Below are 25639 nucleotides of genomic sequence, written 5' to 3'. Positions count from 1 at the left end.
AAGAGTCATTCTGAGTTTCAATCACATGCGTAACCCTGAAGAAAGGCTTTGCCAGTAGGGAGTAAACTGGGATGGGGGAGCCTTCAGGCAATCTTCTCTAGAGCTAAAGGGGCTCCCGTCACATCTGGGTAACACCAAACCAGAGCTGACTTCCAAGGTGTGATAAATGCTCGAAACAGAAATTATAATGACTGACCAACTTTGGTCACTGAATGTAAGACAACTCACTATGGATTATTACCATTATGCTCATATTGAAGAAAAAACTACTCAGGGAAACAAAATAGAAGAGAAAACTGAGTTGCAAATAATTTAAAAAACCAAAGAGCCTTAATATTTCTAGGACATTGAAAACTGCTCTGAAGGTATGAAATTTCAAAACCCTAAGCCATTCCTTCTCAGCTTCTCATCTTCAGGGCGCCACACCCTTGACACCTGGAATTCAATTCAAGACAAGCAAGTTGGTATAACTGCCTGGAATACAATCCTTCAAAAACTAAGGTTACTCAGAAGCACCTCTGTTACCGTGCACAAGTCTAGCTGCCCACCCCCAAACACAAAGGACCCTAAAAGCTAATGTTGGTGAAAATGGAAGTCAGCTTTAATTCAGAAATCCTGGTGACCTAAGGAGGGATGTCAGGCTAACCCATCTCTCCGGTTAATCTGAAGGAGAATGGCCAATTAAAGTCATCTCTCAGACTCAGATTTACTGAGGGGGTTTTAAAGAGGGGGTGAAGGAATGGAACGTGGAAAGTGAAAAGCAGGAGGGAGGGGATGTGAGCTCTGGGGGCTCTGTGCAAGGAGCCCAGTACAAGCTCTTGCCAAAAGGCTCCATCTGTTTTCTGTTCCCATCCTTGGTGTTATCTTAGGGTCCTGCTAGAGGGTGGAATCAACAAAGCTTTACTGATCTTCCCTTGGTTTCTCAGGGTCTGGAACAGTATGCGCCTCATTGCAAGTCTATAGCTCCAGGCTGGCTGGAAAACAACTTTACATTTATGTAAATACTGTCATCTTGCCCCATAACCAAGGTTCAAAGTATCAAATAATCATGCAAAAAGAGGGAACTCAGAAATGTATGCTACGAAAAAAACCTATCTTTTAACATTTCCTGCAGCCCAGGTGGTTTTAGGTCCCAACATGGCTTCAGTCCTGCTCATTCCAACGCTTTAATGATACCCTCATTAATGTGCTACAAGGAATAAGGTAGTTGCTTAGCCCTAAAAATAGAACTCATGAGCTGATAAAACTTACTGTACTCATTGTGCTCTTTGACTCCAACCTACAGAAAAGGAAGTTATCTGTACCAAGGTTTGCAAGGAAGTCGAGCGTTCTTAACCTCTCATACCCGCCGGTTATGCATTTTCTGGCTTGTATAAGAATTTGAAGCCAATTAGATTTCCAGTATCTTCAAGTCCTGAAAAACAAAAATATTGACTTGATAAATGCCGCCACTTGCATCACTGGTAACAAAGTTCAATAATTTACCAGCGCTTTTTATAAGATGCTTTGCTAAACACTTTATGCAATTTATGTTCTCAATCCCACACTCATCTCAAGAAGCAAGCATTCTTGCCAGATACAAGGCTATATGATCCCAAAGCCTGCAACCGGAACCATTATGTCATCTCCTACCCTTCTTCCTGGCTCTTGCAACACTAGCAAAGTACCGTGCTAGCTGCTGGTAAAAGACGAGAGTCAGAACAGGCACACACAACCACACCAATTCGTCGGCAAAAGGAAGGCCTTCAGAGCCTCAGGTTCTTCCTGCAACTTTACTGCCACCCTTGGGAGGACCTGAAGAGACTAGAGCCACCAACCCTGAAGCACCCCGTGTGTTCAGCTGAGACTTCTGTCACTGGCAACAAGTGAATGAAGAATGACGAGAATGTGGATCAGGAAGCTGAACAGAGAAGGATAGAGAAAGCACCATGTGTAGAGGCTGAGAAGTCCTTGGATTTCACTCAGGGCCCACTGGGAGGGGGCAGGGGACCACAGTAAATGCAGTGTTAGGGATGCAAGTGAGTGAAGGAGCAAATGAAAAGCGAAAATGTGGAGCCAGGAGTCAGGATGTAACTGGTGTGGAAGGTGCAAAGATGTGATTCTAGTTGGGGAAGCCCCAAACACAGGGCAGGCTGAGGAACCAAGGGACAGCCCAAGGTAAGGAGGCAGCTCTGGTAGTCATCCAGTCCCAGGCAATAGTGGCTTGGATTGGGACAGCGGTTCTCACAGCAGAGCCTGCATCAGATCAGGCTCACCTGGAAGGCTTGTTAAAGACAAGTTGCTGGGCCCCCAAATCTGCATTTCTAACAAGTTCCCAGTTGATGGTGATGGTGCTGCTCCAGAGACCACATCATAGGACTCACTGGACTGGGATAATGACCATGGAGCTGCAGAGAAGGAGACAGCTGATAGAGATTTAGGTAGCAGAAATGACAGGGCCACTCTCCAATCCATCCTTCTTTTCATCCCCAGTGTCATTGCCTTGACATACTCATCTAAACTGTTACCACACCAGATGATCTCCCTTCTCTGGGTACATCTCTACCCTGCCGCCTACCCATCTTCCTAAAACACACAGCTTGCTGCAACTTTCCCTGGATTGAAATCCAGGCACCTCCAAACCCCAACCTGTGACCTTAGGCAAGGCAAGACCTTCTCTGTGCCCTCTTTCCTATCTGTAAAACAGGACACCTTCTTCCTCAATGGGTGTGTGAGAATTCCAGGAGTTAATACAAAGAAAGCCCTTGGAGAGCCTTGCAGGCACACTGTAAAGGCTCCTAGTTAGACTTGGACAAAACCTGGCATTTCACGGAGGAAGAATTAGTGAATCGCTGCAATGCACATGCAGGAGGATTAAAAGAAAGCCAGTGAGCTCAGTCACAGGAAGTTGGACACTGGTGACCAAGGCATGTGGACGCAGCAGCAAAGGAGTTGCACCCGAACCCAAACTGTACTGAGGATCAGGCTGGGCTGTCTAGAGGAAGCTGCACTGAATACGAGGTCTAAAGTGATGAGAAGAGTTAGTCAAGAAACAATTCGGGGGGGGGGGGGGGGGGCGGGCGGGAGGAGAAGGGAAGGATTCTAGACGAGTACTGTGTGCATGGTGTGTAAAAGAACTAAGGATGGCAAAGGTGAGAAGGGTTCAGACCATAACAAGCCTCATAAACTACATCCTAAGGGCCAGGCAACCAAGGGTTTTAAGACAGAGATGACATGTTGAGATGTGCATTTAGAGAGACTGTGTCACCTGTGTACTGTGAGGACAGATGGGAGACTAAACAAATCACAATGTAGACCAGGAAGACTCAGAGCAACCCAGGTAAGAAGAGAGCTGGGTGGCTCAGAGGTAGTGGCAGTCTGCAGGAGAGGGAGGTGACTAACCGCATGGGCACGAACAGGGCGTTAGTGTTTCCTGCGTTCTTACAGATTTATTGGTTTACTTAATCATTCTATTATCGTTAGAGGTTTATTTTTCCAGTAACAGTATTATGGATATGTCTGATGTTGACCTCCCCAAACTCTAGTAGGAGTGTCACATATAAAATCATATGTATATATGGCACATAGGTATATGATGTATACATATATGATTACATGTGTACATGTATATACAGGAGTCTGATATATATAAGGGTTAGAAACAGGTTGTTCGGCAGGCCACAGACAGAAGGAATTTTAGACTAGGACTGGATCTATCACCATATCTCACACCACTGCACTCCCACAAGAAAAGAAAGGAAGGGTCAGCATGAAAAGGGGTGGGTAAGGGGACACGCTGGAAACAAAATGAAGCCACAACTCTGCAACATGTCCAAGGGATATGTTCTGATGAGAAGCTCTTGTGTCTAGCCCAGTCCCACAGCAGGTGCAGAGCCCTCAAACCTTGATAAGGAAGCAGGATATGATAAAATTATCTACTGACAGAGACTAACATCCCTACCCCTGCTCTAGTTGCACCCACGATGGCCAAGCAATCTACCCTAATATGGCTCCTTGAGCGTTTTCCTACAGGGAGAAGATGTTAAAAACAGAGAGAAGCCTAAATCATACAGAATTCAATCAATGCCAATATATCAGTGGCTGGGCACTGGCTGGTACCAACTGCCTAGCTCACATCTCCCCCTTTGGTTTATGGCTTAAACCATAAACATATTATCATTTCCATGTTATTTTAAGTATCTCCCTAGACGGAATTTCAAAAGATTACAGAACATGTGTTAAAGAGCAAGAATACTCATATTTTAAAGACTGTCATTGTGTACTGTACAACTGCTTTTGTAAAGAATGTCAAAAATACCTAACGGAATGCAATGGCCAGTGCCCAGTTCAACTTGCATGAACATTAAAAGCTGCCAATAATTTTCATCTCAAAGCTTCTTAAATGGAACTTTGATGCCACCATTACATCAATAACCATGCCTTCCTACTTAGGAAAAATGTGAGCTTTCTGCTTGTTACACAAATGACGGTACATGGTAAGTAGTCAGCAATTATGCCACTGGCCACGAGCCCTGTGGCCTTGCACAAATACATCTCTTACACCTTGCAGCTGTTCTGTGGGGCAGTGACACTATATGGTTTCTAGCACCCTAAAGGCAACTCCATCAGCTGATTAATTCAATAACTATTTACAGGTGCCTAGTCTGGATCAGGCACTGTTGCCAGGGGCTAGAAAATATAGTGGTGAACAACAACAAAAAACCCACTCATGGAGCATATATTCTAACTAGAAAGATGACCAATCAAGTAATACAAACGTATTCTATCAGAAGGGCCAAAAATTGTGGTTTTTCATACAAGTGTGAGTGCTACTAAATAAGAGCAAAGCAAACAAATACAACAAACATTCCCAGATCTTAGCAAGGCTTTATTCATTTTTAGAAAAGACCTCGCAAGACGTAGCCAATCACTGCTTAGACTTAGAGGAAGACTCAAAGGAGGCTGAAGAAACCTGGCATACAGGTGATGACAGGGCAGCCCTCGCCCAGAGTTATTTATCCCTAAAGGCAGCTCAGGGGCCTTAAACACTGGTTTCCCCTGAGGTTTCTGCAGGGACTAGATGAATGAATTTGCTCAAAGCAGAAAGTAGCAGACTATGCTTGGAGAGACAATGAGGTGTGTTCAGATGCTGAGAAACTAGGTCTTTCACTAATTTATCCCGTGACCCTGATGAGGCCACCACCGGCAATCAGTCTACAACCAAAATCCCCAGAGGCCTGAAAGGAGAACCAGAGCCAAGGTGGCATGGGCTCTGGGGGCCAGGAGAAAGTGTAATACAATGGAGGAAACCTAAGGATCCACTCCTCCAAAGACTGAGGAGACTCCACAGGCCAATGTGCAAATCTACCTCAGACGCTGAGGGCCATGAACAACCTCCCACCTCTCCCCAGGGCACATGGTCACTTGGCCATAAAGCCATAAAATGCACCGGAGGCAGGCATACCAGGCTGCCCAAATGCTGATGGCCAACGAGCATGGAGCCTGTCAAGAGGCCAGATAGGAAGCTTAGCTGCTTCTACTGTATCCTGAACCCAGTGTCAATTGGGGTAGGGAGAGTGCGTGTGTGCGTAGTGAACCACTAAAAATAGGCTAGGCACAGAGTGGTGGTGGTAGGGTGTCAGAAGCTTACAAATCTGATTCTTTAACCCATATCAGCAGAAAGCAGCTGAGCAACGTTGAGCCCAATGGTAAGAATTCCCTCAAATGCACACCACAGGGGGCTGACCGCAAATAGCACTGCCTCAGTGCTCCTCAGCACAGGCATTTCCTTCCACCCTTAAACAGATGCATCTTTGGGCTGGCTAATGAACACATACATGCTGTCATCAAAGGACCAAGCAAACACAATCTCTAGGGACATTCATCTTGGCAGCTGGATCTAGCATCAGGTTTGTGAGCTCCAACATAAGCCCTCTTCAACTCTCCTTTATCACTCTACCTAGAAAGTAAACTATTGGCCTCTAGAGAAAATAAAGAAAACCAAGCACCCACTAAAACAAGAATGCTTTAAAGGAAATAGAAAAGGCAGAGAGGAGCAGAAGGAAGAATATTAAATGGGCCTAAGGAAGTTAAATGCTTCATGAGGTAACTAAAAAAAAAAAAAAAAAAATCACCAGCCTCCAAAAGATCCCAGACTATTCCAAGTGCTCCCAAATGATCACAACAACCATTGCCTATAGAATATGGTCCAAAGTCTTATCATATAGCAACTTCACCCTTCCCCGCAACTGGCACCCCCACCTTTCGGGCTTCATGAGCAGTTACAGACATATGTATTCCTAAAAAGTCACCTCGATATACAAAAGAAAAACACAGGATTTATGAGAAAAAAATGGAATTAGGGGCACAACTCTCAAAAATCTTGTCAATGACACACAAAAAAGATAAGAACCTAGCAAAAATGGTAGCAGATGTTAACTGGTCAAGAAATACAAGTACATGTTAAATGGTGAAGAAATACAAATAACTGTGATACTTTGCCTTGAAAAAGGCCTGAAGCTTACTTGTAGAAGTGGATCTCAAAAGGTTTTCTGCTTGTGAGTTATTGTGAAGTACAGGGAGGAGGATGAATACTGTCAAATCAGATGTGCATGGGAGTGACTCATACACAAGAAGTCAACTGAGGTAGCTGGTAGATGTTTGAGGTGTGTATGGTCCATGTGGCTTACTTCAGCTGGGTTCAATTTTCTATGTTGACCTAGTATTTCTCACAGATGAAATTGTATATAGCAATCTCAAAATTCCCATTATGTCATTATGTTCAAGTTGTTCCCTATAATATGAATCCCACTGGGACAAATTTATGCTTGCAAACAAGCATTAAAGCAGAATAGCACTCTACTCCAGGTATCCTGGATGTCAGTCATCCACTCTAGGTTCTTTCTTATCTTGGTGCCATAATTTGATACATAGCATGGGTCCTGCCACTTGTACTTCACTTTGGGGAATTTCTGCTCATCCTTCAAGGTCTATCCTAAAGGTTACTTCCATTTCTCTCACACCTCCCAGTCTTGATTTAACCATTTCTTCTACTGTACTCCCTTATTAACACAATAAACATAACTCTAAATTGAATATTTATCATGGCACCCCCCCCCAGCATGTACTTGGCACAAACGTAAATAAGCAAGCATTTTTTCCACTGAAACTAAATTATCAAGTTCATCAGATACTTGAAATAGATGGCATATACCTGGAAGAGATGGCAGGGTATTTTGAGAGAAAAAAAAGCCTTCAGAAATGAGGGAAATAGAGACTTACACACTGCAAGTTAAAAATATAGTCATCATGAGGAAACAAAGGGAGACTTAAAATTGCTATTGTGATTCTGATGGATTTTGGACGTGACCAGTGCCATTGTGCACACAATAAGCACAAAATAGCCACCGGCTTTGTCTTCCACTCCAGCACCAAACCTCTCCCCTCTTCCCTTTATAAGAAACCTTGTGACTTAAACAGAAACCCTTTTGCTCCTGCAAGGGCGCACTCCTCCACCCTGGTTGCACAGTTTCCACATTAGCATAATGCCCCTCCTTGATTATATCAGCCCGCCCTTGGCACCCTATATAAGCTCTACCACCCCCACACCTGGTGCTGTCCCCCATTTTGAGGGCAGCCCTGGGCTGTCCATCACTTTGAGCACAGCCCAGCGGGTTCTTTTCCTTTAATAAAGCTTGAAGGTACCCAGCATCTCAGCTCACTTTCTTTCATTATGGTGTCTAAACCTGGGAAGGGTCTTGGTCAGGCCATCGGACAATCCCCTCTCTTGGGTTGATTAACTCCCAGCCACCCTTCCTGGACCTGCCCAACTGGGTACACTCGGGACTCCCTCCTTTTGCTGTTTCAGACCAATGCATCCAACACTGGCCTCAATTCAGGGTGAGTCAGTGGGTCCGTCCTGCCTACTTCTACATGTTCCCCCAATTACTCTCTACAACACCAGTCACAATGAAGTCCAGGCGCCTGGCTGAGGGAACCTTTCTCGTTCCCTCCAGCTACTGGAGGATGCTCCTCTAGCTGGTCGTAGCTTTTCTCTCTAAAAGAAGGTGTGCAGCAAAGAGAATGCTCTTTGTTGGCACTCTTCTTCTACCAGGACTGACTGCCCTTTCTCACTCTCTAAATGTGATCCTCACAATCCAAACCTAAACATGCCGTTTTCTACTATACTCCATGCTCTACACCTCCGGGCTGTCTCCTGGACAACTTATTGACCTCCAAGGAGACATTAAAACTTGAAAGCTTCATTACAATGGATCCCAATGGCCACAGGATGGCACTCTTGATTTAGATACTCACTGACATGGCAAGATAGAGAGATTCCTTGTTCAGGCCTTCTATCTCTGAATGCATTCTTCTCTCTGTCAAAAGTGTCCTATGTCTCAAATTCTCCTAGCTCATGCCTGACCCTCCCCTTCTGGACTCGGATTAATCTTTTAATCCGTCAGTCTACTCTGCTACCTGTACAGGCCATCTCAACTACCTCCTTAGGTTCCAAATCCTTCACCAACCCCTCCACTTTTTCCCTCTCTTCGCCCTCAGCCCCGGCTCCTTTATATCCCCCTCTGTGAAGTGGCTGGGATAGAGAGATTGTCTGAGTTCATGTACCCTTTTCTCTTCTGGACCTTTCCCAAATCAAAACAAACAAACAAACAAAAAAACCCACCTGGGATCCTTCCAGTCCGACCCAGACACATGTCTGTACCCTGAAGACAGGGAGCAGGTCTGGATAGCGGCTCAACAGGCAGATGAGGAACATGCTCGAAACAATAGGCGGCCTGTGGGAGCCATTGCTGTTCCTTGCACGGACCCAAATTGGGAACACCAGGCTGACCACAGGGATGGGGATCTCCAGGATAACATGATCACACAATTTACGGCCTCCAAAAGGCTACTGATTCCTAACCCGCCTCTATGAGGCATTACATAAACACACACATATAGATCCAAAGTCCCCTGCAGGCTAGGCCCTTTTACATTACCTCCTCAGCGCAACTTTCAAGTCTTTAACAATAGGGAGGAGGAGGAGAAAAAGACCATTTTAAAAGAGATCAGGCCAAATACCAACTCCTGGCTAATGCCATCTGAGGCTCACATACTCCAAAGCTGGCTGCCTCTAAGGACAAGCCACCCAACAACTGCTTCAAATGTGGTCAACCGGGCCACTAGGTAAGGGTCTGTCCTAACCACAGGCCCCATTCCGGGCCCTATCCTCACTGCAAACAGCCAGGTCACTAGGGGGCTGACTGTGCCACTCGTCAGAGAAGGAGTGGCCCAGTCCCCAACCCACAGCCTTTGGCTTCACGGCCATCCCTACCAGAGCTACTCGGCTTTGCCCAGGAGGAGGACTGATGATGTCCAGGGCTTGAGGCCCCCATGGAGATCACCACACATGAATCCAGGGTAACTCTCCTTGTGGCAGTTAAGCCAATCTCTTTTGTCATCAATACAGGAGACACTTACTTTACCCTTTCTAAATATGCAGGACCAACAACCCTCTCCTCTATCACAATAGTAGGGGTCACAGGATCAGAATACCACCCACAGATCACTCAACCCCTTTCCTGCACCCAACATCACACCCAATTCACACGCAAATTTTTAATATGCCTCAATGCCCAATCTCCTTACTGGGATGGAATATCCTTTTCAAATTCAAAGCTACTCTTACCCTAAACACTTTAACTCCAACTACAATACTTCTGTTACAGGCTGCCCAGATCTGCCCCCTGAGGTTTTCACCTTCCTCTCTCCCCCTCGAATAAGGTTAATCCTGCAGTAGGAGACACTTTTCCCTCCATTGCTATGCACGATTCCCCTATCCTTGTTAAGTTGTGGAACCCCTCTTTGTTCCTTAATGTCCCACAATACCCTATTGCTAATAAACACCTAATAGGGTTAAAGCCCCTTATAAACAAACTCCTTTCTTCTCATCTCCCACAGCCTACCTTCTCACCTTTTAATACACCCATCCTTCTGGTTATAAAGCCTAATGGCTCATACCGTTTACTACAGGACTAATCCTGACATGCATCATTCCCAACAACTCACCTGGACAGTACTACCTCAGGAGTTTCAGGATAGCCCCCACTTTCTGGCCAGGCCTTAGCTCAATACTTATCTGAACTTCCCCCAACCTCTAGCACTTTTATACTATATGTGGATGACCTCCCCCTTTGTAGCCCCTTCTGTGAAGATTCACAGGCCCACACTGTTGCTCTCCTTACTTTCCTGCTGGCCTCCAGGGGATATTGAGTGTCCCCAGCAAGGCCCAAATTTCTTCTCCTTCAGTCACCTACTTGGGAGTCCACCTCACCATCAACACCGGAGAAATAATGGTGGATCGCAAAAGTTTAATTTCTGAACTACCAACTGACACCACAAAGAGTGGAATTCTCTCTTTCCTGGGGATTGCAGGGTATCTCCGTGTGTGCATCCCTAACTTTGGCATCCCCTAGCAAAACCACTTTATGAGGCAACCAAAGGGGATCCTGCTATTCGTTTAGATCCCACAAAGCCCATTCATTCTCCCTTCCAGTGATTAATAGCCGCTCTCCTGGCAGCCCCAGCTCTATTCCTCCCAAATCTATCTCATTCCTTTATCCTATACGTCACCGAAACCCAAGGATTGGCAGTCAGGGTTTTGGGACAAGAGGCAGAAGGTATTTTCTCCCCTGTTGCATACCTCTTTAAACAACTAGACACCAAAGCTCGAGGATGGGCCCCCTATTTATGGGCCTTGGTGGCAGCCGCCCTTGTAACACAAGAAAGCTCTAAACTAACTCTCAGAAAACAGTCAAGACCTTCTCGGCCATAAGGCCAAGTCAATTCTCTCCCCTTCCCACCTACAACTTATTCACCTTACTTTCATTAACAATTCCCAGATTTCCTTCAAACCTTGCCCTTCCCCTTAAATCCAGCCACTCACATCCCAAAACACTCAGGACCCTTAGAACATAATTACATGGAGGCTTTAGACCTCTTTCTCAATCCCTTTCCACACATCTCCCTGCATCCCATTACATGGCTCATAGATGGGAGCACCACCTCCATGCCTGCCACCTGGGCAGGTTATACCATAGTAAATCTAAAAAACTATTGAGACTGCCCTCCTTCCCCCTAACACCACTTCCCAACAGGCAGAACTCATTACCCTCACCTGTGCTCTCACTCTAGCAAGTAACAAACAAGTCAATATATACACTGACTCTAAGTATGCTTACCACATCCTACACTCCTGCATGGCCGTATGGAAGGAGAGAAGATTCATAACCACTCAGGGAGGGCCCACAAAAAAAGGACATCTTATCAAAATACTTTTTGAGGCTGCACAACTCCTAAAGGAGGTTGGGGTTACACACTGCAGAGGACACCAAACCTCCAATGACCCCATAGCCCAGGGAAACAAAGTGGAGGATCTAACCACAAAACAGGCTGCTCAATTACCAGGCTCCCACTCTTCCTCTCCCGCTCAGGTCTTTCTCATGGCTCCTATGCCCTTATCCCAATACACACCCCTAGAAATACAACACCTCCAACAGTTGGGAGCACAGACGAAGAACAACTGGTATATTCTCCAGTTGCTACATCCTCCCTGCCACACAAGCTGAGCAAATCCTTTTAGATTTCCATAATTCAGTTCATATAAGTTATGAATCCCTACTACACCTTCTTCAGCCCTTATATTACTCTCCCCACATGGCCAAGTTGTTAAAATAAACCACTCAAAACTGTCCTTTGGGTACTTGTTGCTCCAATCAAGGTGGCCTCCAAGTTTGGTCCTTTCCCACCAACCAAGCCAGAGGGTACACTCCTGGCCAGAACTGGCAAATTGACTTTACTCACATGCCTCCCCACAAAAGGACATGCTTTATTCTAACATTAGTAGATACCTTTCCAGGATGGACTGAAGCTTTTCCCTGCACTTCAGAGGATGCTACAGCAATAACGCATGCTCTCACCTCTAAAATCATCCCTTGTTTTGGCTTGCCCCAATCACCTCATAAAAACATACTTCACCAAGCTGTCCATGGAACCTGACCTCCCTTGGACCCAACTTCTCCCTTTAGCACTCACTCACCTATGAGCTGCCCCCTGCAAGCCCACAGGCCTCATCCCCTTTGAACTAATGTATGGAAGACCCTTCATTCTCACAACTCTCCCAGCTCACTGCCTTTAGGCCAGTATCTCCCTAGTCTTTCGCTCATGAGGGATCTTCTTCAGGTACAGGCCAACCTTCTATTACCTCATCCTTTCCCAACCACCCCTTCAGACTTTAAACTGAGCCTGGAACAGCAAATATATATTAAAACCCAAATCCCAAAGCCTCTCTCACCATGTTGGGAAGGGCCTTATACAGTACTTCTCACCACCCCCACGGCAGTAAAAGTACTAGGAAAGGCCCCTTAGTATCACTTACCCTTGGTAAAACTAGCACCTGAGACTTTACCCAAAGAATCCGTTAACATCAAGCCAGAGGGGTCCCTCTACTCAACCCCCAACCTAATGCTCTTTACACTTTCATTACAAAGCTAAAAAATCTCCAGGACCTCCACTTTCCTCAATCCCAGAAGAAGGATGATCTTTCCCCCCCCACGATTATCCTCTCACTCTTGCAGGCCCGTTTCACATCCTTCGCACAAAAGCTACTCCAAGACTGGCCCCAACCTGCTATCATGGGTTTGCCACCATGGGACATGATAAGTATATGCCACCCTGTGTCCCTAACCTTTACTTGCTACAGGATTGGCAGCAGCTGCCCCAAAAGATTTTAATATTACAGTAAGATTTCTCCTGGCACTCCTTTACTTCCCATCAGTAGGATGCTTCTTAGCAATTCCATTGTGGCAATGTGCCCTTTAAATTCTTTTGGCTCCCTAACCCTTCATATCCTTCCCATGTTTTTCCTTCTATCTCAATGCTTCCCCTTACCTGGAACGTGGAGGTTCCAGGTCTGCAGGAATGATGCAGTCCTCAACAAATCGGTGAATCCCCGAGCGACTCATCTGTCTCCCACTTCATGAGAAACTTATTGTGGTCACCCCCCTTCCCTGTCGATGTAGCCCACAACATTTCCACAAACACCTCTTCACTTTCCTCTAATCTCACCTCAGTGGGGACTGTCAGTGTTGTGTGGGGCCTGCCCACACTGTGCCTTACTAACACCACCAAATGCTACCACTCACCCCCTCCTCATCCATGCCCTAAAAACGAAATACATTCCCTTTGTTAAACTACATTTTCCTATTGCTGGCCCCCTAAGGCGATTTTTTGCATATTTGTTTGGCTCTTCCCTGACATCACCATCCAGGAGGGATGGAGATGGGACTGGGACTAACTTTGCTCTCCCGTCTCAGGAAGTGCTCCCCACTCCCATAAGGCACTAATTGTACCTTTTTTATCAGGGCAGGGATCCTTCCTGCAACTGGGACTGGCACAGTGGGCCTTGCTACTGCCTCTCAATTCTATCAAAAACTCTCAGAAGAACTAAGTATAGACAGCATCTCCTCCCTCCAGTGACAGGTCACCTCACTTGCGACAGTCACTTTACAGAACCGTCAGGCCCCTGGCCTCCTTACAGCTGAGGAGGAAGGCACCTGCCTCTTTTTGGGGGAGTAATGCTGTTATTACATAAATGAGTCCGGGATTATCCAAAACAATTTAAACCATTTCAAGGCAAGCATTACTGCCAACACAAAGGGTTACAAAACACAAACACACCTGCGGGGGTGGTGCTAGTCACTGAACCCTTGGATACCCTGGCTTATGCCCCTACTAGGACCCCTAACTGTGCTGGGACTCATCCTACTTTTTGGTCCCTGTCTCTTTATGTTTCTCTAATTTCTTACAGGAAAGAATGCAGGCTTTCACTAACCAGAAGTTCACCTAATTGTTCCTATGAGGAGAATATCAGCCCCTCAGAATCAGCGACCCTTCCCCAGAAGAATACAGCCTCCCCACACGAAACCAATACCCGGCCAACTAATTGTTTTACGTGCCAACATAAATCTTTTACTTTTTTCATACCTTCACCCATCTCCAGCAGGAAGTAGCTTCAGAAGAACAAGACCTTCACCCCTTTTTCCCTTCTCCTTATACTTAAAAGGTGGGAATGATGGATTTTGGACGTGACCGGTGCCATTGTGCACACAATAAGAACAAAATAGCTGCCAGCCTTGTCTTCCACTCCAGCACCAGACCCCTCCCTCCTTCCCTTTATAAGAAGCCTCGTGACTTAAACAGAAAGCATTTTGCTCCTGCAAGGGTGCAGTTCTCCAACCTGGTTGCATAGCTTCCACATTAGCATAATGCCCCTCCTTGATTATATCAGCCCGCCCTCGGCACCCTATATAAGCTCTACCACCCCTACACATGGTGCTGTCTGCCATTTTGAGGGCAGCCCCAGGCCACCCATCACTTTGAGCGCAGCCCGGCAGATTCTTTTACTTTAATAAAGCTTGAATGCTACCCAGAGTCTCGGCTCACTTTCTTTCAGATTCCAAAATAAAAAATTGTCATTTAACAGATACTCTTTCATTTTAAATTTGTGTACGTCAAATAATCTACTCAGCAATCCAATTTATTCAGCTACCAATACATTCTACAGTTAAAGTACCCAAGTGGGTATGTCAGTAAACCACGTGGTTTAAAAAGAATACTCCAGGGAAGCTTTATGATCAGTTTCTCTTTTCCACAGTAGGCTACTGTTAACAGTCACTTTGAAAAGTTTCCAGGCCTTTCCTACCCTTCATGGTACAGTATTCAATAAACTTCCCAGTTCTTATTCATGCTCAGGGAAAAAAATGAAAACACTTCCAAAGGAAATCCCAGATGCCTGCAACAGCACCTTCCATTTTACACTCAAATCTCACATTTTCTTGAACTCTGACTTCAGGATACAGGAGTTATCTGTGCTCTGAGTTTTCCTCCTCAAAGAGGAAACCTCAAAACATCTTACTCAACAATTCCCAACGTCCCACTGAGAAACAAGATATTTAGGAAAGACAAGTTAAAACAGCATAGATTTGAGTACTTCGATAATGATGTCAACACTGCAATATTCTACACGAGCCACCTTATCCTTCAGAGATTCCTAATTTGGACAGTGAAAGATGTAGGAAAATAATTCCAAAACGAGATACAATTTACTATGGTTTGAATGTCCCCTCCAAAATTCATGTTGAAATTTAATTGCCATTGTAACTGTGTTGAGATGTGGGACCTTTAACAAGTGATCATGAGGGCTCTCTGCATTCAAGAATGAATTAATGCCCTTACTACAGAGTTCCCTGTTTTCTCTCTGGCTTCTGCCATGTTACAAGGCTGCAAGCAGTCTTGGAATTCCCAGCTTCCAGAACCGTGAGCCAAATAAACTTCTTTTCTTTATAAACCACCCAGTCTGTGATATTGTTATAGCAGCAGAAAATGGACTAAGACACAGGTAACACAAACAAAAACAAAGCCACTTTTATACATCATACAAAGCAAATACTTTGTGCACGTTTTTATTGAGTAGCATCCCAAATATTTTCCAGAAATTGATGGGGGTAAATTACCAGCCATGGGCTTTGCTAATAGCCTTTAAGTAAGAGTCAGCGAAGAAGCGCCACAACTTACAATCTCCTTTGCCAAGTTCTGTTCCCACAGTCACTACTTTCTCTCTTCCAAACTGGTCCCAAGACCACTAGTCTTGTCCACTTTTCTAATCCATCCTTCTCATAGTACAGTGATTCTTCTAAAACACAACTCTTACTGTGCTATCTCCCAGCCTAAAACTCAATTTACTGTTTCCCTCTTGGCCTTGACATCAATTCTGAACTCCTTAAAGTGGGGGCACACCAAAGACCTCTCATGATCTGGTTCCTGCTTTCAAGTCCCATCTCTCGCCACACTTCTTGCACAATCTGTATTTCAATTGTGGAGACTTTCATTCCCTCCACTCTCACTCAGCTCTAGGAGGACCGCACCATGCCAATTTTGTTCCCTGCTGTACCCCAAGCAGAAAGCTTGGCATAGAGACCTCAAAAGTATGCTGACTTAGAATATTAATGCACACATTCTCTACAAGGGGGAAAATCCTATTCGTTTTACGTGCAAAGCACAGGTATACATACAGTACGTAAAAAGACAGTATATATATGGCATTAAAATTTCGTGGAGGCGGCGATTAGGAAAGCAGTGTTTAAAAACGCTCCCTATGGAGATAGTAACTTAAGAAAAGATTGATATAAAGATTTTTGAATTAGAGTTGAAAGTTCAAGTTCAGGCAATACAACAGCCAACAACCCATCTTTCCACTTGAATGTTCCCATTTCACCTCAAACTCAGGTAAAATTGTCTCCCAAGTCAAGGAAAACAAACAAAAAAGATTCCTTTCAACGTCTTTGCCTTTCACTGCCAGTGGTTCCAGAACTCCTGGTCACCGAATCCTAAAAGTCTGGTCCTGCAATCAGGCTGTGTGACCTTGGCAGACCACCTCATCCTTCTGGGCCTCAGTCTCCCCAAACAGTTGGGCAGCCTCAGCTGAGTGCAAGGCTGCAAAACTGAGATCCTAGGTCTGGCTCCAGAACGTGGTGCAGAAGCAGAACAAAGGTTAAAACTGTGAACATCCACGGGCACTGACAAAGCTGAAACCCCCACAAAATGGTTCACCTGAGCTGTCCTTTTCCTTCTGACACACCAGACACCGCTCAAGCTTTATTAGGGAGAGAAAACCCTGCCAGTCTGCATTCAAAATGGAGGGCAGTATGGCACCAAAGTTGAAGGAGCTTTACATTTGATCTAAAAGTGTCAAGTGATCAGTGGATATTGTGCAGTGAAGAACTTTTGGGGTGATGCAACTAGGAAAGAAAATTACACTGATGAAGAAGCAGAAAGGTTTCTACTTCGCAGAAGTCATAAGGCTTCTCCATAAAGGGAAGAGGGGAGGGATTGGAGGCTGGCGGCCATTTTGTGCTTGGCCTTGCTAAAAATGGCTCTGATTATGTTCAAGATCTATCATTCCCGCCTTTCTGTATAAGGAAAAGGGGAAAGGGGCGCAGGTCTCACTCTTCTGAAGCTACTTCCTGCTGATAACGGGCAAAGAAGAGGGTTTATGTTGGCAGGTTAGATATTGGGAGACTGTAGCCTTCTGTGGAGGGGTTGGTGGTCCTCAGGGGTTGATATCCTTCTCCTCCCAGGAACAGCTCTGCGACCTTCTGGTTGGTGAAGGCCTGCATACGTTCCTGCAAAAAATTATGAAAACACCAAAAAAGGCAAGGGCCAAAAAGTAGGATAAGTCCCAACATGGTAAGGGGGTCCCAGTAGGGGCATTAGCCGGGGGTCCACTTCCATAGCCCGCTCCAACCTTCCCAGGAGTCCGTGGCAGCCTGTCTCTTTTTTGCCATTTGGTCATGGATTTTTGGGCCATATTTCTAATGATGCTGGACTTATTGGTATAAAAACAGCATTCTTCCCGTAGGAACAGAGTCCTCCTTTTGCTGCTATCAACAGGTCTAATCCTTATCGGTTTTGTAAAACAACTTCTGCCAGGGAGTCTAGTTGGTCTTGGAGGGCTATCATGGTTTAGGCAACCTGTACAATCCCATCAGCCAGTTCTTGGGTCATCTTATGATAATAAGTTGTTTAGGTGGCTATTCCTCCTACTCCTGCCACTATGTCAAGCCTGAGGAGCAGAGGAATGACCTGAATGGCTCGTTTTGCCTGGGTATGGGCCACAAGAGGAAATTCTAAGGTTTGGTTACCAGGTACAATGTTAATTTGAGGTGTTAAAACTGATAGGGTGCAGATTCCCATCCAATCTGTTGGGAGACATTGGTATGAAAATGGACCGCAGACAAAGTAGACTCCCTTCCAGGGACTGCAGGTGACATTGGAGTTGTCTCCTGAAACAGTATGGTTACAATTTTTGTTTGTAAGATTGCCTACTTCTATTTGGCCAGTTAGGTTTACTAGGCAATAACTTGCTGTTGGTACCAAGGTGATGTGTGTGCCTATTACTCCCATAAGAACTGAGGTATGGTTGTCCATGGGCCAGGCAGACAGGTTAAAATTAGATATGGGAGTGGCCTGATATTGGGGGAGAGCTGATTGTAAGCATACCCAACACCACCCAGCTAATGAAGGGGATGTTTAATTTAATAACTGGTGGGTGGTGTTGAGTTGTATAAGTTTGGGGTCAATTTGGAGTGGATGTAGAGGGCAAGGAACCTGGAGAGGACCCCAAGTTGGCTGGGTGGGAATAAGGGTGTTTGTGATGTTTTTAATTTGTTCTTGTTGTGTTTTGTCCTGGAGTCCTCCCCCATTGGAGTAACTGTAGTAGGTGGTTTTGGTGAAGCAAACATATTTGTCCATTTTAGGGCATTGGGCTTCATTACTGACCCCTTTGGAAAGAGCCATCCAGTAGGACTGACCCCCATAGGAACATAATGTGGCTTTAGTGGGGTCATAATAGGAGGTGGGAAGAGGGGTAACAGATGTGAATATAGTCTGGACGGACCCTCCCTTGAGTCAAGCCAGTGCCTGTGCACCCACCATCCATCCAGACCTGAAAATGATGACTTGGGCAATACAGGGAGTGCATGGTTGGGTAGAGATGTGTGTAAAGGCAAGAGTGGGAAAAAAGAGTAGATATTTAGAGGCTGAAGAACTGAAAGAACGCATAGTAGGAAGGAGTAGAGGGTGACTTCATGAGGGGTGTAATCACAGAGGACACCCTGCCAGGCTAATTCAGTTACCCACTCAAGGATGTCGTCAACACCAGAATTGGTGGGCTGGGATCTGTCTCGGATCAGATCTTGAATAAATGAAGTGGGCCTGTAAGAGTAAAAGGATAATTGCCAGGGGGAGGATCATCCTTCTTCTGGAATTGGGAGAAGGGTAGAGGTTCTGGAGATTTTTAGTTTTGTGGATCCTAGAAGGGATGAAATGTAAGATGTTGGGTTGGTGGTTGAGCACACACCCTCTCGGCTTGGAGTTACTAACCTCTTTGGGCAGTCTCAGCGCTAGTTTTACCAAAGATAAGTGATACCAAGGGGTCTTTCCTAGTATCTTTACTGCCGTGGGGATGGTGAGGAGTACTGTATATGACCTTTACCAGTACGGTGAGAGGGGCTTTGGGGTCCCAGTTTTAATATACACTTGTTGTCCCAGGCTTAGTTTTAAATCTGAGGGGGTAGTGGGGGAAAGATGAGGTAACAGAAGGTTGGCTTGTTCACAAAGAAGATCCCTAATGAGCAAAAGAGCAAGGAGATATTGGCTTAAAATTGATGAGCTAGAAGGGAGAGGTGTGAGAGTGAAAGGTCTACCATACATAAGTTCAAAAGGGCTGAGGCCAGTGCGTTTGTGGCAGGCAGCTTATGTGTCTAGGGGAGGTGAAGTTCCATGGACAGTTTGGTGAGGTGTGTTTTTATGAGGTGATCAGTCTTTTCTACTTTGCCTGATGATTGAGGCCCATATGGTATGTGAAGTTTCCAGATGATATGTAATGCTTGGACTGTGAGTTGTGTGACTTGGGAGATAAATGCCGGGCTGTTATCAGACTGGAGGCTGGTAGGCAAGCCAAAATGAGGGCTTCTCAGGTGAGAGCATGATTCACTGTGACTGCATCCCCTGAAGCAGAAGGAAAAGCTTCAACCCAGCCCAAAAAGGTATCTACCAGGGTTAGAAGATAGCGTGTCAGGGCCGGCCCCACGGGTTTGGATACTGTATAGGGATGGCCGGTGCGCTCACTGGGTGAGCGTGGTGCAGACCACACTGTGACAAGGGTTGCGATCCCCTTACCGGTCAAGAAAAAAAAAAAAAAGTAAAAATAAGAAAAAAGAAGATAGCGTGTCAATTTTATGAGGGAGCATATGAGTGAAATCAATCTGCCAGTCTTGGCCAGGAGTGTACCCTCTGGCCTGTTTCGTAGGGAAAGATCAAACCTGGAGGCCACCCTGGCTGGAGCAATGGGAACAGATAAGACAATTTCTGGTAATCTGTTTAAGCAGCTTGGTCATGTGGGGGTAATAATATAAAGACTGGAGGAGGCTTAATACAGGTTTGTAACCTATGTGGACTGAATTGTGAAAGTCTAAAAGGATTTGATCTGCCTGCGTGGTAGGGAGAACAAAGCGACCAGAGACAGCATATCAATCATCCTCCTTTTGGGCTCCCAGTTGTTGGAGGCAGTGTGCTTCTTGAGGAGTGTATTGAGGTAAAAGTATAGGGGCCATGAAAAAGGCCTGAACAGGAAAAGGAGAATAGGGGTCAGGTGAGTGAACGGCCTGAGGGTTAGATGACTGAGCCGTCCATTTTGCGGTTAAATCCGCTAGTTTGTTTCTGTAGGTTCCAGGGTCGTTGGAGGTTTGATGTCCCCTGCAATGTATGACCCCAACCTCTTTTGGGAGTTGTGCGGCTTCAAGAAGCATTTTAATAAGATGTCCATTTTTTATGGGCTCTCCCTGAGTGGTCATGTATCCTCTTTCCTTCCATATGGCCGCACAGGAATGTAGGATGTGGTAAGCATATTTAGAGTCAGTGTACATATTGACTCATTTGTTACTTGCTAGAGAGCATGGGTGAGGGCAATGAGTTCTGCCTGTTGGGAAGTGGTGTTAGGGGGAAGGGCAGCAGCCTCAATAGTTTGTGTTAGATTTACTATGGCATGGCCTGCTGGGGGGCAGATGTGGACGTGGCGTTCCCATCTATGAACCATGTATGTTGGGACCCCAAGATGTGATGTGTGGAAATGTGTGGAAAGGGATTGAAGAAGAGGTCTAGAGCCTCTATGCAATTATGTTCTACAGGTTGCGAGTGTTTTGGGATGAAAGTGGCTGGATTTAAGTGAGTGCAAGGTTTAAAAGAGAACTGGAAGTTTTCTATGAAGGTAAGGTGGATAAGTTGTAGGCAGGAAGGGGAAAGGATTGACATGGCCTATGGCTGAGAAGGTCCTGAAGGTGATTGGGGGAACAAATAGTTGTTTGTTGTCCAAAAGTCAATTTAGAGCTTTCCTGTGTTAAAAGGGCAGCTGCCACCAAGGCCCATAAACAGAGAGCCCATCCTTGAACTGTGATGTCTAGTTGTTTAGAAAGGTATGCAACCGGGGAGAAAATATCTCCTGCCTCTTGTCCCAGCGCCCCGACTACCAATCCTTGGGTTTCAGTGATGTATAGGACAAACGGGTGAGATAGGTTTGGGAGGGATAAAGCTGGGGCCACAAGGAGAGTGACTTTTAATCACTGGAAGGGAGAATGAATGGGCCTTGCGGGATCTAAAGGAATGGCAGGATCCCCCTCAGCTGCCTTGTAATGTGGTTTTGCCAGCACACCAAAGTTGGGAATCCATAGGCAGAGATACCCTGCAAGCCCGAAGGAGAGGATATCACTCTTTGTGGTAAGAATAGGGAGTTCAGAAAGTAAACTCTTGTGATCTATTATTTCTCTAGTATTAGGGGTGAGGTGGACTCCAAAAATAGATAACTGAAGGAGAATAAATTTGGGCCTTGCTGGGGGACACTCAATATCCCCTGGAGGCAAGGAAATTAAGGAGAGCAACAGTGTGGGCCAGTGAATCCTCATAGGAGGGGCTACAAAGGAGGAGGCCGTCCACATATTGTATTCAAGTGCTAGAGGTTGAAGGAAGTTCAGATAAATCTTGAGCTAAGGCCTGGCCAAAGAAATGGGGGTTATCTCGAAATCCTTGTGGCAAAACTGTCCAAGTGAAAGCAAACAGGTCTTGACAAGAACAGTGTAGAGGAATACAAAAAAAAAATAAGATCGAGTATCAAGAAGAAACAGGTGATTGTTGGGATTATGGATATAAGAGTATAGGGGTTAGGCACTATAGGGGTAATGGGCAAAACACCCACATCAATAGCCCAGAGATCTTGAACCAAGTGGTATGAGCCACTGGGTTTTTTTCACTGGAAGGATGGGTTTCTTGTAAGGCAAATGAGTGGGTCATAATAAGATGAAAAGAGAGGAGTTTGTGTATAATGGGTTTTAAGCCCATGAGGTGGTTGTTAACAATGGGGTATTGAGGGATGTGAGGAAAAGAGGAGGGATCCCGTAGTCATTAAAATGGGAGGGTGATGTGCAGCAATGGAAGGTGAGGAGGTTTCCCATACCCTGGGATCTACCTTGTCCGGGGGAAAAGTGGGGCTAAAGGTTTTGGAGTCCAGGTCTGGAGCGGCTTGAGCTAAAAGCATAGTAGATGGAGTTAAAGTATTTAGGGTAAGGGTACCCCTAAATTTGGAAAGGATGTCCTGCCCCAATAAGGGGGCTGGGCATTGGGCCATTGTGAAAAATTTGTGTGTGAATTGGGTGTGATGTAGGATGCAAGAAAGGGGTTGAGTGATCCATGAGTGGTATTCTGATCCTTTAACCCCCCACTATTGTGATAGTGGATGGGGTTGTTGGTCCTGCACGTTCAGGAAGGACAGAGTAATTGGCCCCTGTATGAATGACAAAAGAGATTGGCTTACCTGCCCCAAGGAGAGTTACCCTGGGCTCACATGTAGTGATCTCCACGGGGGCCTGAGGCCCTGGGCATCATCAGTCCTCCTTCTGGGCAAAGCCAAGAAGCTCCAGTAGGGATGGCCGTGAAGCCAAAGGCAGTAGATTGGGGACAGGGCCACTCCCTCTCTGGAGAATGGAAGTTAACCCCCCAGTGACCTGGCTATTTTCAGTGAGGACAAGGCTCGGGAGGAAGCCTGGGTTAGGACAGGCCCACGCCCAGTGGCCTGGTTGACTGCATTTGAAGCAGTTCCCAGGTGGCTTGCCCCTAGAGGTAGTCGGCTTTGGAGTGTGTGAGCCTTGGATGGCACTAGGCAGGAGCTGGTATTTGTCCTGATCTCTTCTATAACTATCTTTCTTCTCCTCCTCCTCTATAGTTAAAAACTTGAAAGCAGCATTGAGTAGGTCTTGGGTTGTATTTGGACCATCCTCAAGTTTTTAATTTTTTTTTCAAATATCAGGGGCTGACTGGGTAACGAAATGAGAGTGTAAGAGGGCCTTTCCTGCAGGGGAACTTGGGTCTATGCAAGTGTATTTATGTAAAGCCTCAGAGAGGTGAGTTACGAACTCGCTAGGGTTTTCAGTGGGTTTTTGTGTGATTTCTGAGTTTGTCATAATTGACTGATTTGTGTGCCGCCTTTTGGAGGCCATGAAGTAGGTGTGTGATCATGTTGTCTCGAAGGTCCCTGTCCCCCTGGCCAGCATGGTATTCCCATTATGGATCCGTATGGAGGACTGCAACAGCTCCTACAGGCTGCCTTTTATTTTGAGCATGTACATCGTTGGCCTGTTGTTGTGCCGTTATCCAGACCTGTTCCCTGTCCTCTGGAGACATAGTAGTAGTAAAGGTCATGAATATATCATGCCAAGTGAGGTCTTAAGACTGGGTGAGCTATCGAAACTCCTTTATATATGTACCTGGGTCAGACTGGAAAGACCCCAAGCGTTTCTCAATTTGGGAAAGATCAGACAGAGAGAAAGGAATATGGACTCGGACAATGCCTTCTGCCCCAGCCATTTCTCGTAGAGGATATAGGAGAGCTGGAGTTGAAGTGGTGTCAGGTAGGGAAGAAGACAGAAGGGGGTTTTGTGGCTGAGGAGAGACCAGGTGTGTGGAAGAGAGGGAGGAGGGGATAGGGATGACAGGGTGTGTGGAGTGTAGGGGTGGGGGTAGGGGAGCGGCATGGTCAGACAGACGGATTGAAAGATTGATCAGCATCTGAAAGGGGGCGTGGGCTAGAAGAATTTGGGAAGTAGGACATTTTTGACAAAGAGACGGGTGAGACCTCAAATAGAAAAATGCCTGAACATAAGGAATTTCTCCCACTTTGCCATTCTGATGACAGAAATTATCTAGATCCATGACTAGCCAAATCGAAAGTGCCATTTTCAGGCCACTGGGATCCACTGTCTAATTTATATTTCAGCTACACCTGATTACGATAGAAAATAAGATGTTTGGGTTTTATGTCTCCTTGTAAGCCAAGTGGCTGCAGGTTAGCTGTGAGACAACCCAGCGGTGTGGAGCATGGAGATTTGATTGAGGATCCCATGGGTAGAGTGAGAAAGAGGGGTCCCCGTAGAAGGAAGGTTGACAACATGGAGCGTCTTTGTTGTCGTATGACACCCTTTTTGAGAGAGGCCGCTGGCTAGAGGAGTGTCCTCCTGTAACCAGAGGCAAGAGAGGGGTTCTCTTGGCCAGGCACCTGGTCTTGGGGAAGTAGAGACCCTAGTCGTAGAAAGCGAATGGGGGAACCCAGAGAGAAGTAGGCTAGACCCGCTGACTCACTCTGAATTGAGGCCGGTGTTGGATGTGTTGGTCTGAAAGGGCAAAAGGAGAAAGTCCCAAAGGTGCTCGGTTTTGGCAGGTTTGGGAAGGGTGACCGAGGGCCAATCAACCCGAGAGAGTGAGGGGATCGTCCAGCAACATCAGCCAAAACCCTTCCTGGGTTTCGGCATGAATAAGGAAAGTGAGGCAAAATGCCGGGCACCGTTCAAGACTCACCGGGGAGAGAAAAATCTGCTGGGCTGCACTCAAAATGGAGGGCAGCAGGGCACCAAAGTTGAAGGAGCTTTATATTTGATCTAAAAGCTTCAAGTGACCAACTGATATTGCGTAGGGAGTGACTTTTGGGCTGATACAACTGGGATGGAAAGTTACATTGATGCGGAAGGAGAAAAGTTTCTATTTTGCAGACGTCAGAGAGCTTCTCCTAAAGTGAAGAGGGGAGGGGCTGGGGGCTGGTGGCCATTTTGTGCTTGGCCTTGCCAAAAATGGCGCTGGTTATGTTCAAGATCTATCACCTTCCTCCTTGAACGGTTCAAGAGGTGCAACAACGGTGGTGCTCCTTATATACTATGTTTCGGGTCAATTCTCGTACACCCGCCTTCAGGCGCGCCAGCGAGGGGAAGGGCGCAGGCGGAGGGGGGCTAGGCCGCGGGCCTGGCAGGCGCACGTCTCACCCACGCCCGCGGGGGCCAGCGAGCGCTCCCGGGAGCTGAGGCCCTACTACATTCCAGGCCTCGAGCTCGGGGCCGCCGCGGCCAGGCCCACACCGGGCCTCACCCCTCCCGGTCGAGAACAGGCCCCGCCACGCGTCCAGGTACCCCAGCGCCCTCGCAGGCCGCACGACGGCGGGGCGGCGGCAGCGGAAACAAAAGCCTTTCCCGAATCTGCCCCGAACGGCACGCCGCCTGGCCCTCAAAGTGACCTTGGGCGCATCCCGCCCCTTCCCGGGCCTGTTTCCCTTCCTAGATTGCGCACTAAGCCCCGCGGCCGCGGCGCGTCGGGGTGAGCCGAGTCCCAGACGGAAGCCCCCCAACTTGTCGCCCGTGCCAACCCGGGCTCGGCACACCGGCGTGGGCGGCGGTGCGGAGCGGGCAGGGCTGGCTAGAGGTTCCGGGGAGGCCGGCCCGGGCGGCGGGCCCTGAGCGGGGTTGAGCCGCGCGCCCCGAGGCCTCTGCGGGCCCAAAGCCGCCCGAACCCGCATCTGCTCGGGCCCTGACTTGCCGTTGCCCTCCGGCGAAGCCGGGCCTTACCTGGAGCTGGTTTGGTCGGGTAGGCACCGCCGCCAACGCACTGCAGCAAGAAAGCACCTTAACAAGCCACTGAGGAGAGTCCCTGGAGCAAGACGCCGCCGCCTCAATAG

The 25639-nt window shown here is 46.7% G+C and overlaps 1 protein-coding gene across 1 annotated transcript in view; it reads right to left on the bottom strand.

Moving 5' to 3' along the window:
- RNF4 (ring finger protein 4) overlaps nt 1–25639 on the bottom strand; it is a 41450-nt gene extending 15811 nt beyond the window's left edge. Inside the window, exons 1-2 of the mRNA XM_063107973.1 lie at nt 25530–25639; nt 1252–1414 (exon numbers count right to left, since the gene is read on the bottom strand). Coding sequence (XP_062964043.1) covers nt 1252–1260 — 9 coding nt within the window. The 5' untranslated portion in view covers nt 1261–1414; nt 25530–25639. The remainder of the gene's footprint in view (nt 1–1251; nt 1415–25529) is intronic.

The sequence above is a fragment of the Cynocephalus volans genome, chromosome 9 (assembly GCF_027409185.1).
Source record: "Cynocephalus volans isolate mCynVol1 chromosome 9, mCynVol1.pri, whole genome shotgun sequence".
Taxonomy (NCBI): Eukaryota; Metazoa; Chordata; class Mammalia; order Dermoptera; family Cynocephalidae; genus Cynocephalus; species Cynocephalus volans.
The sequence above is the reverse complement of the archived record's forward strand: the minus strand, read 5'-3'. Positions and strand labels throughout refer to the sequence as shown.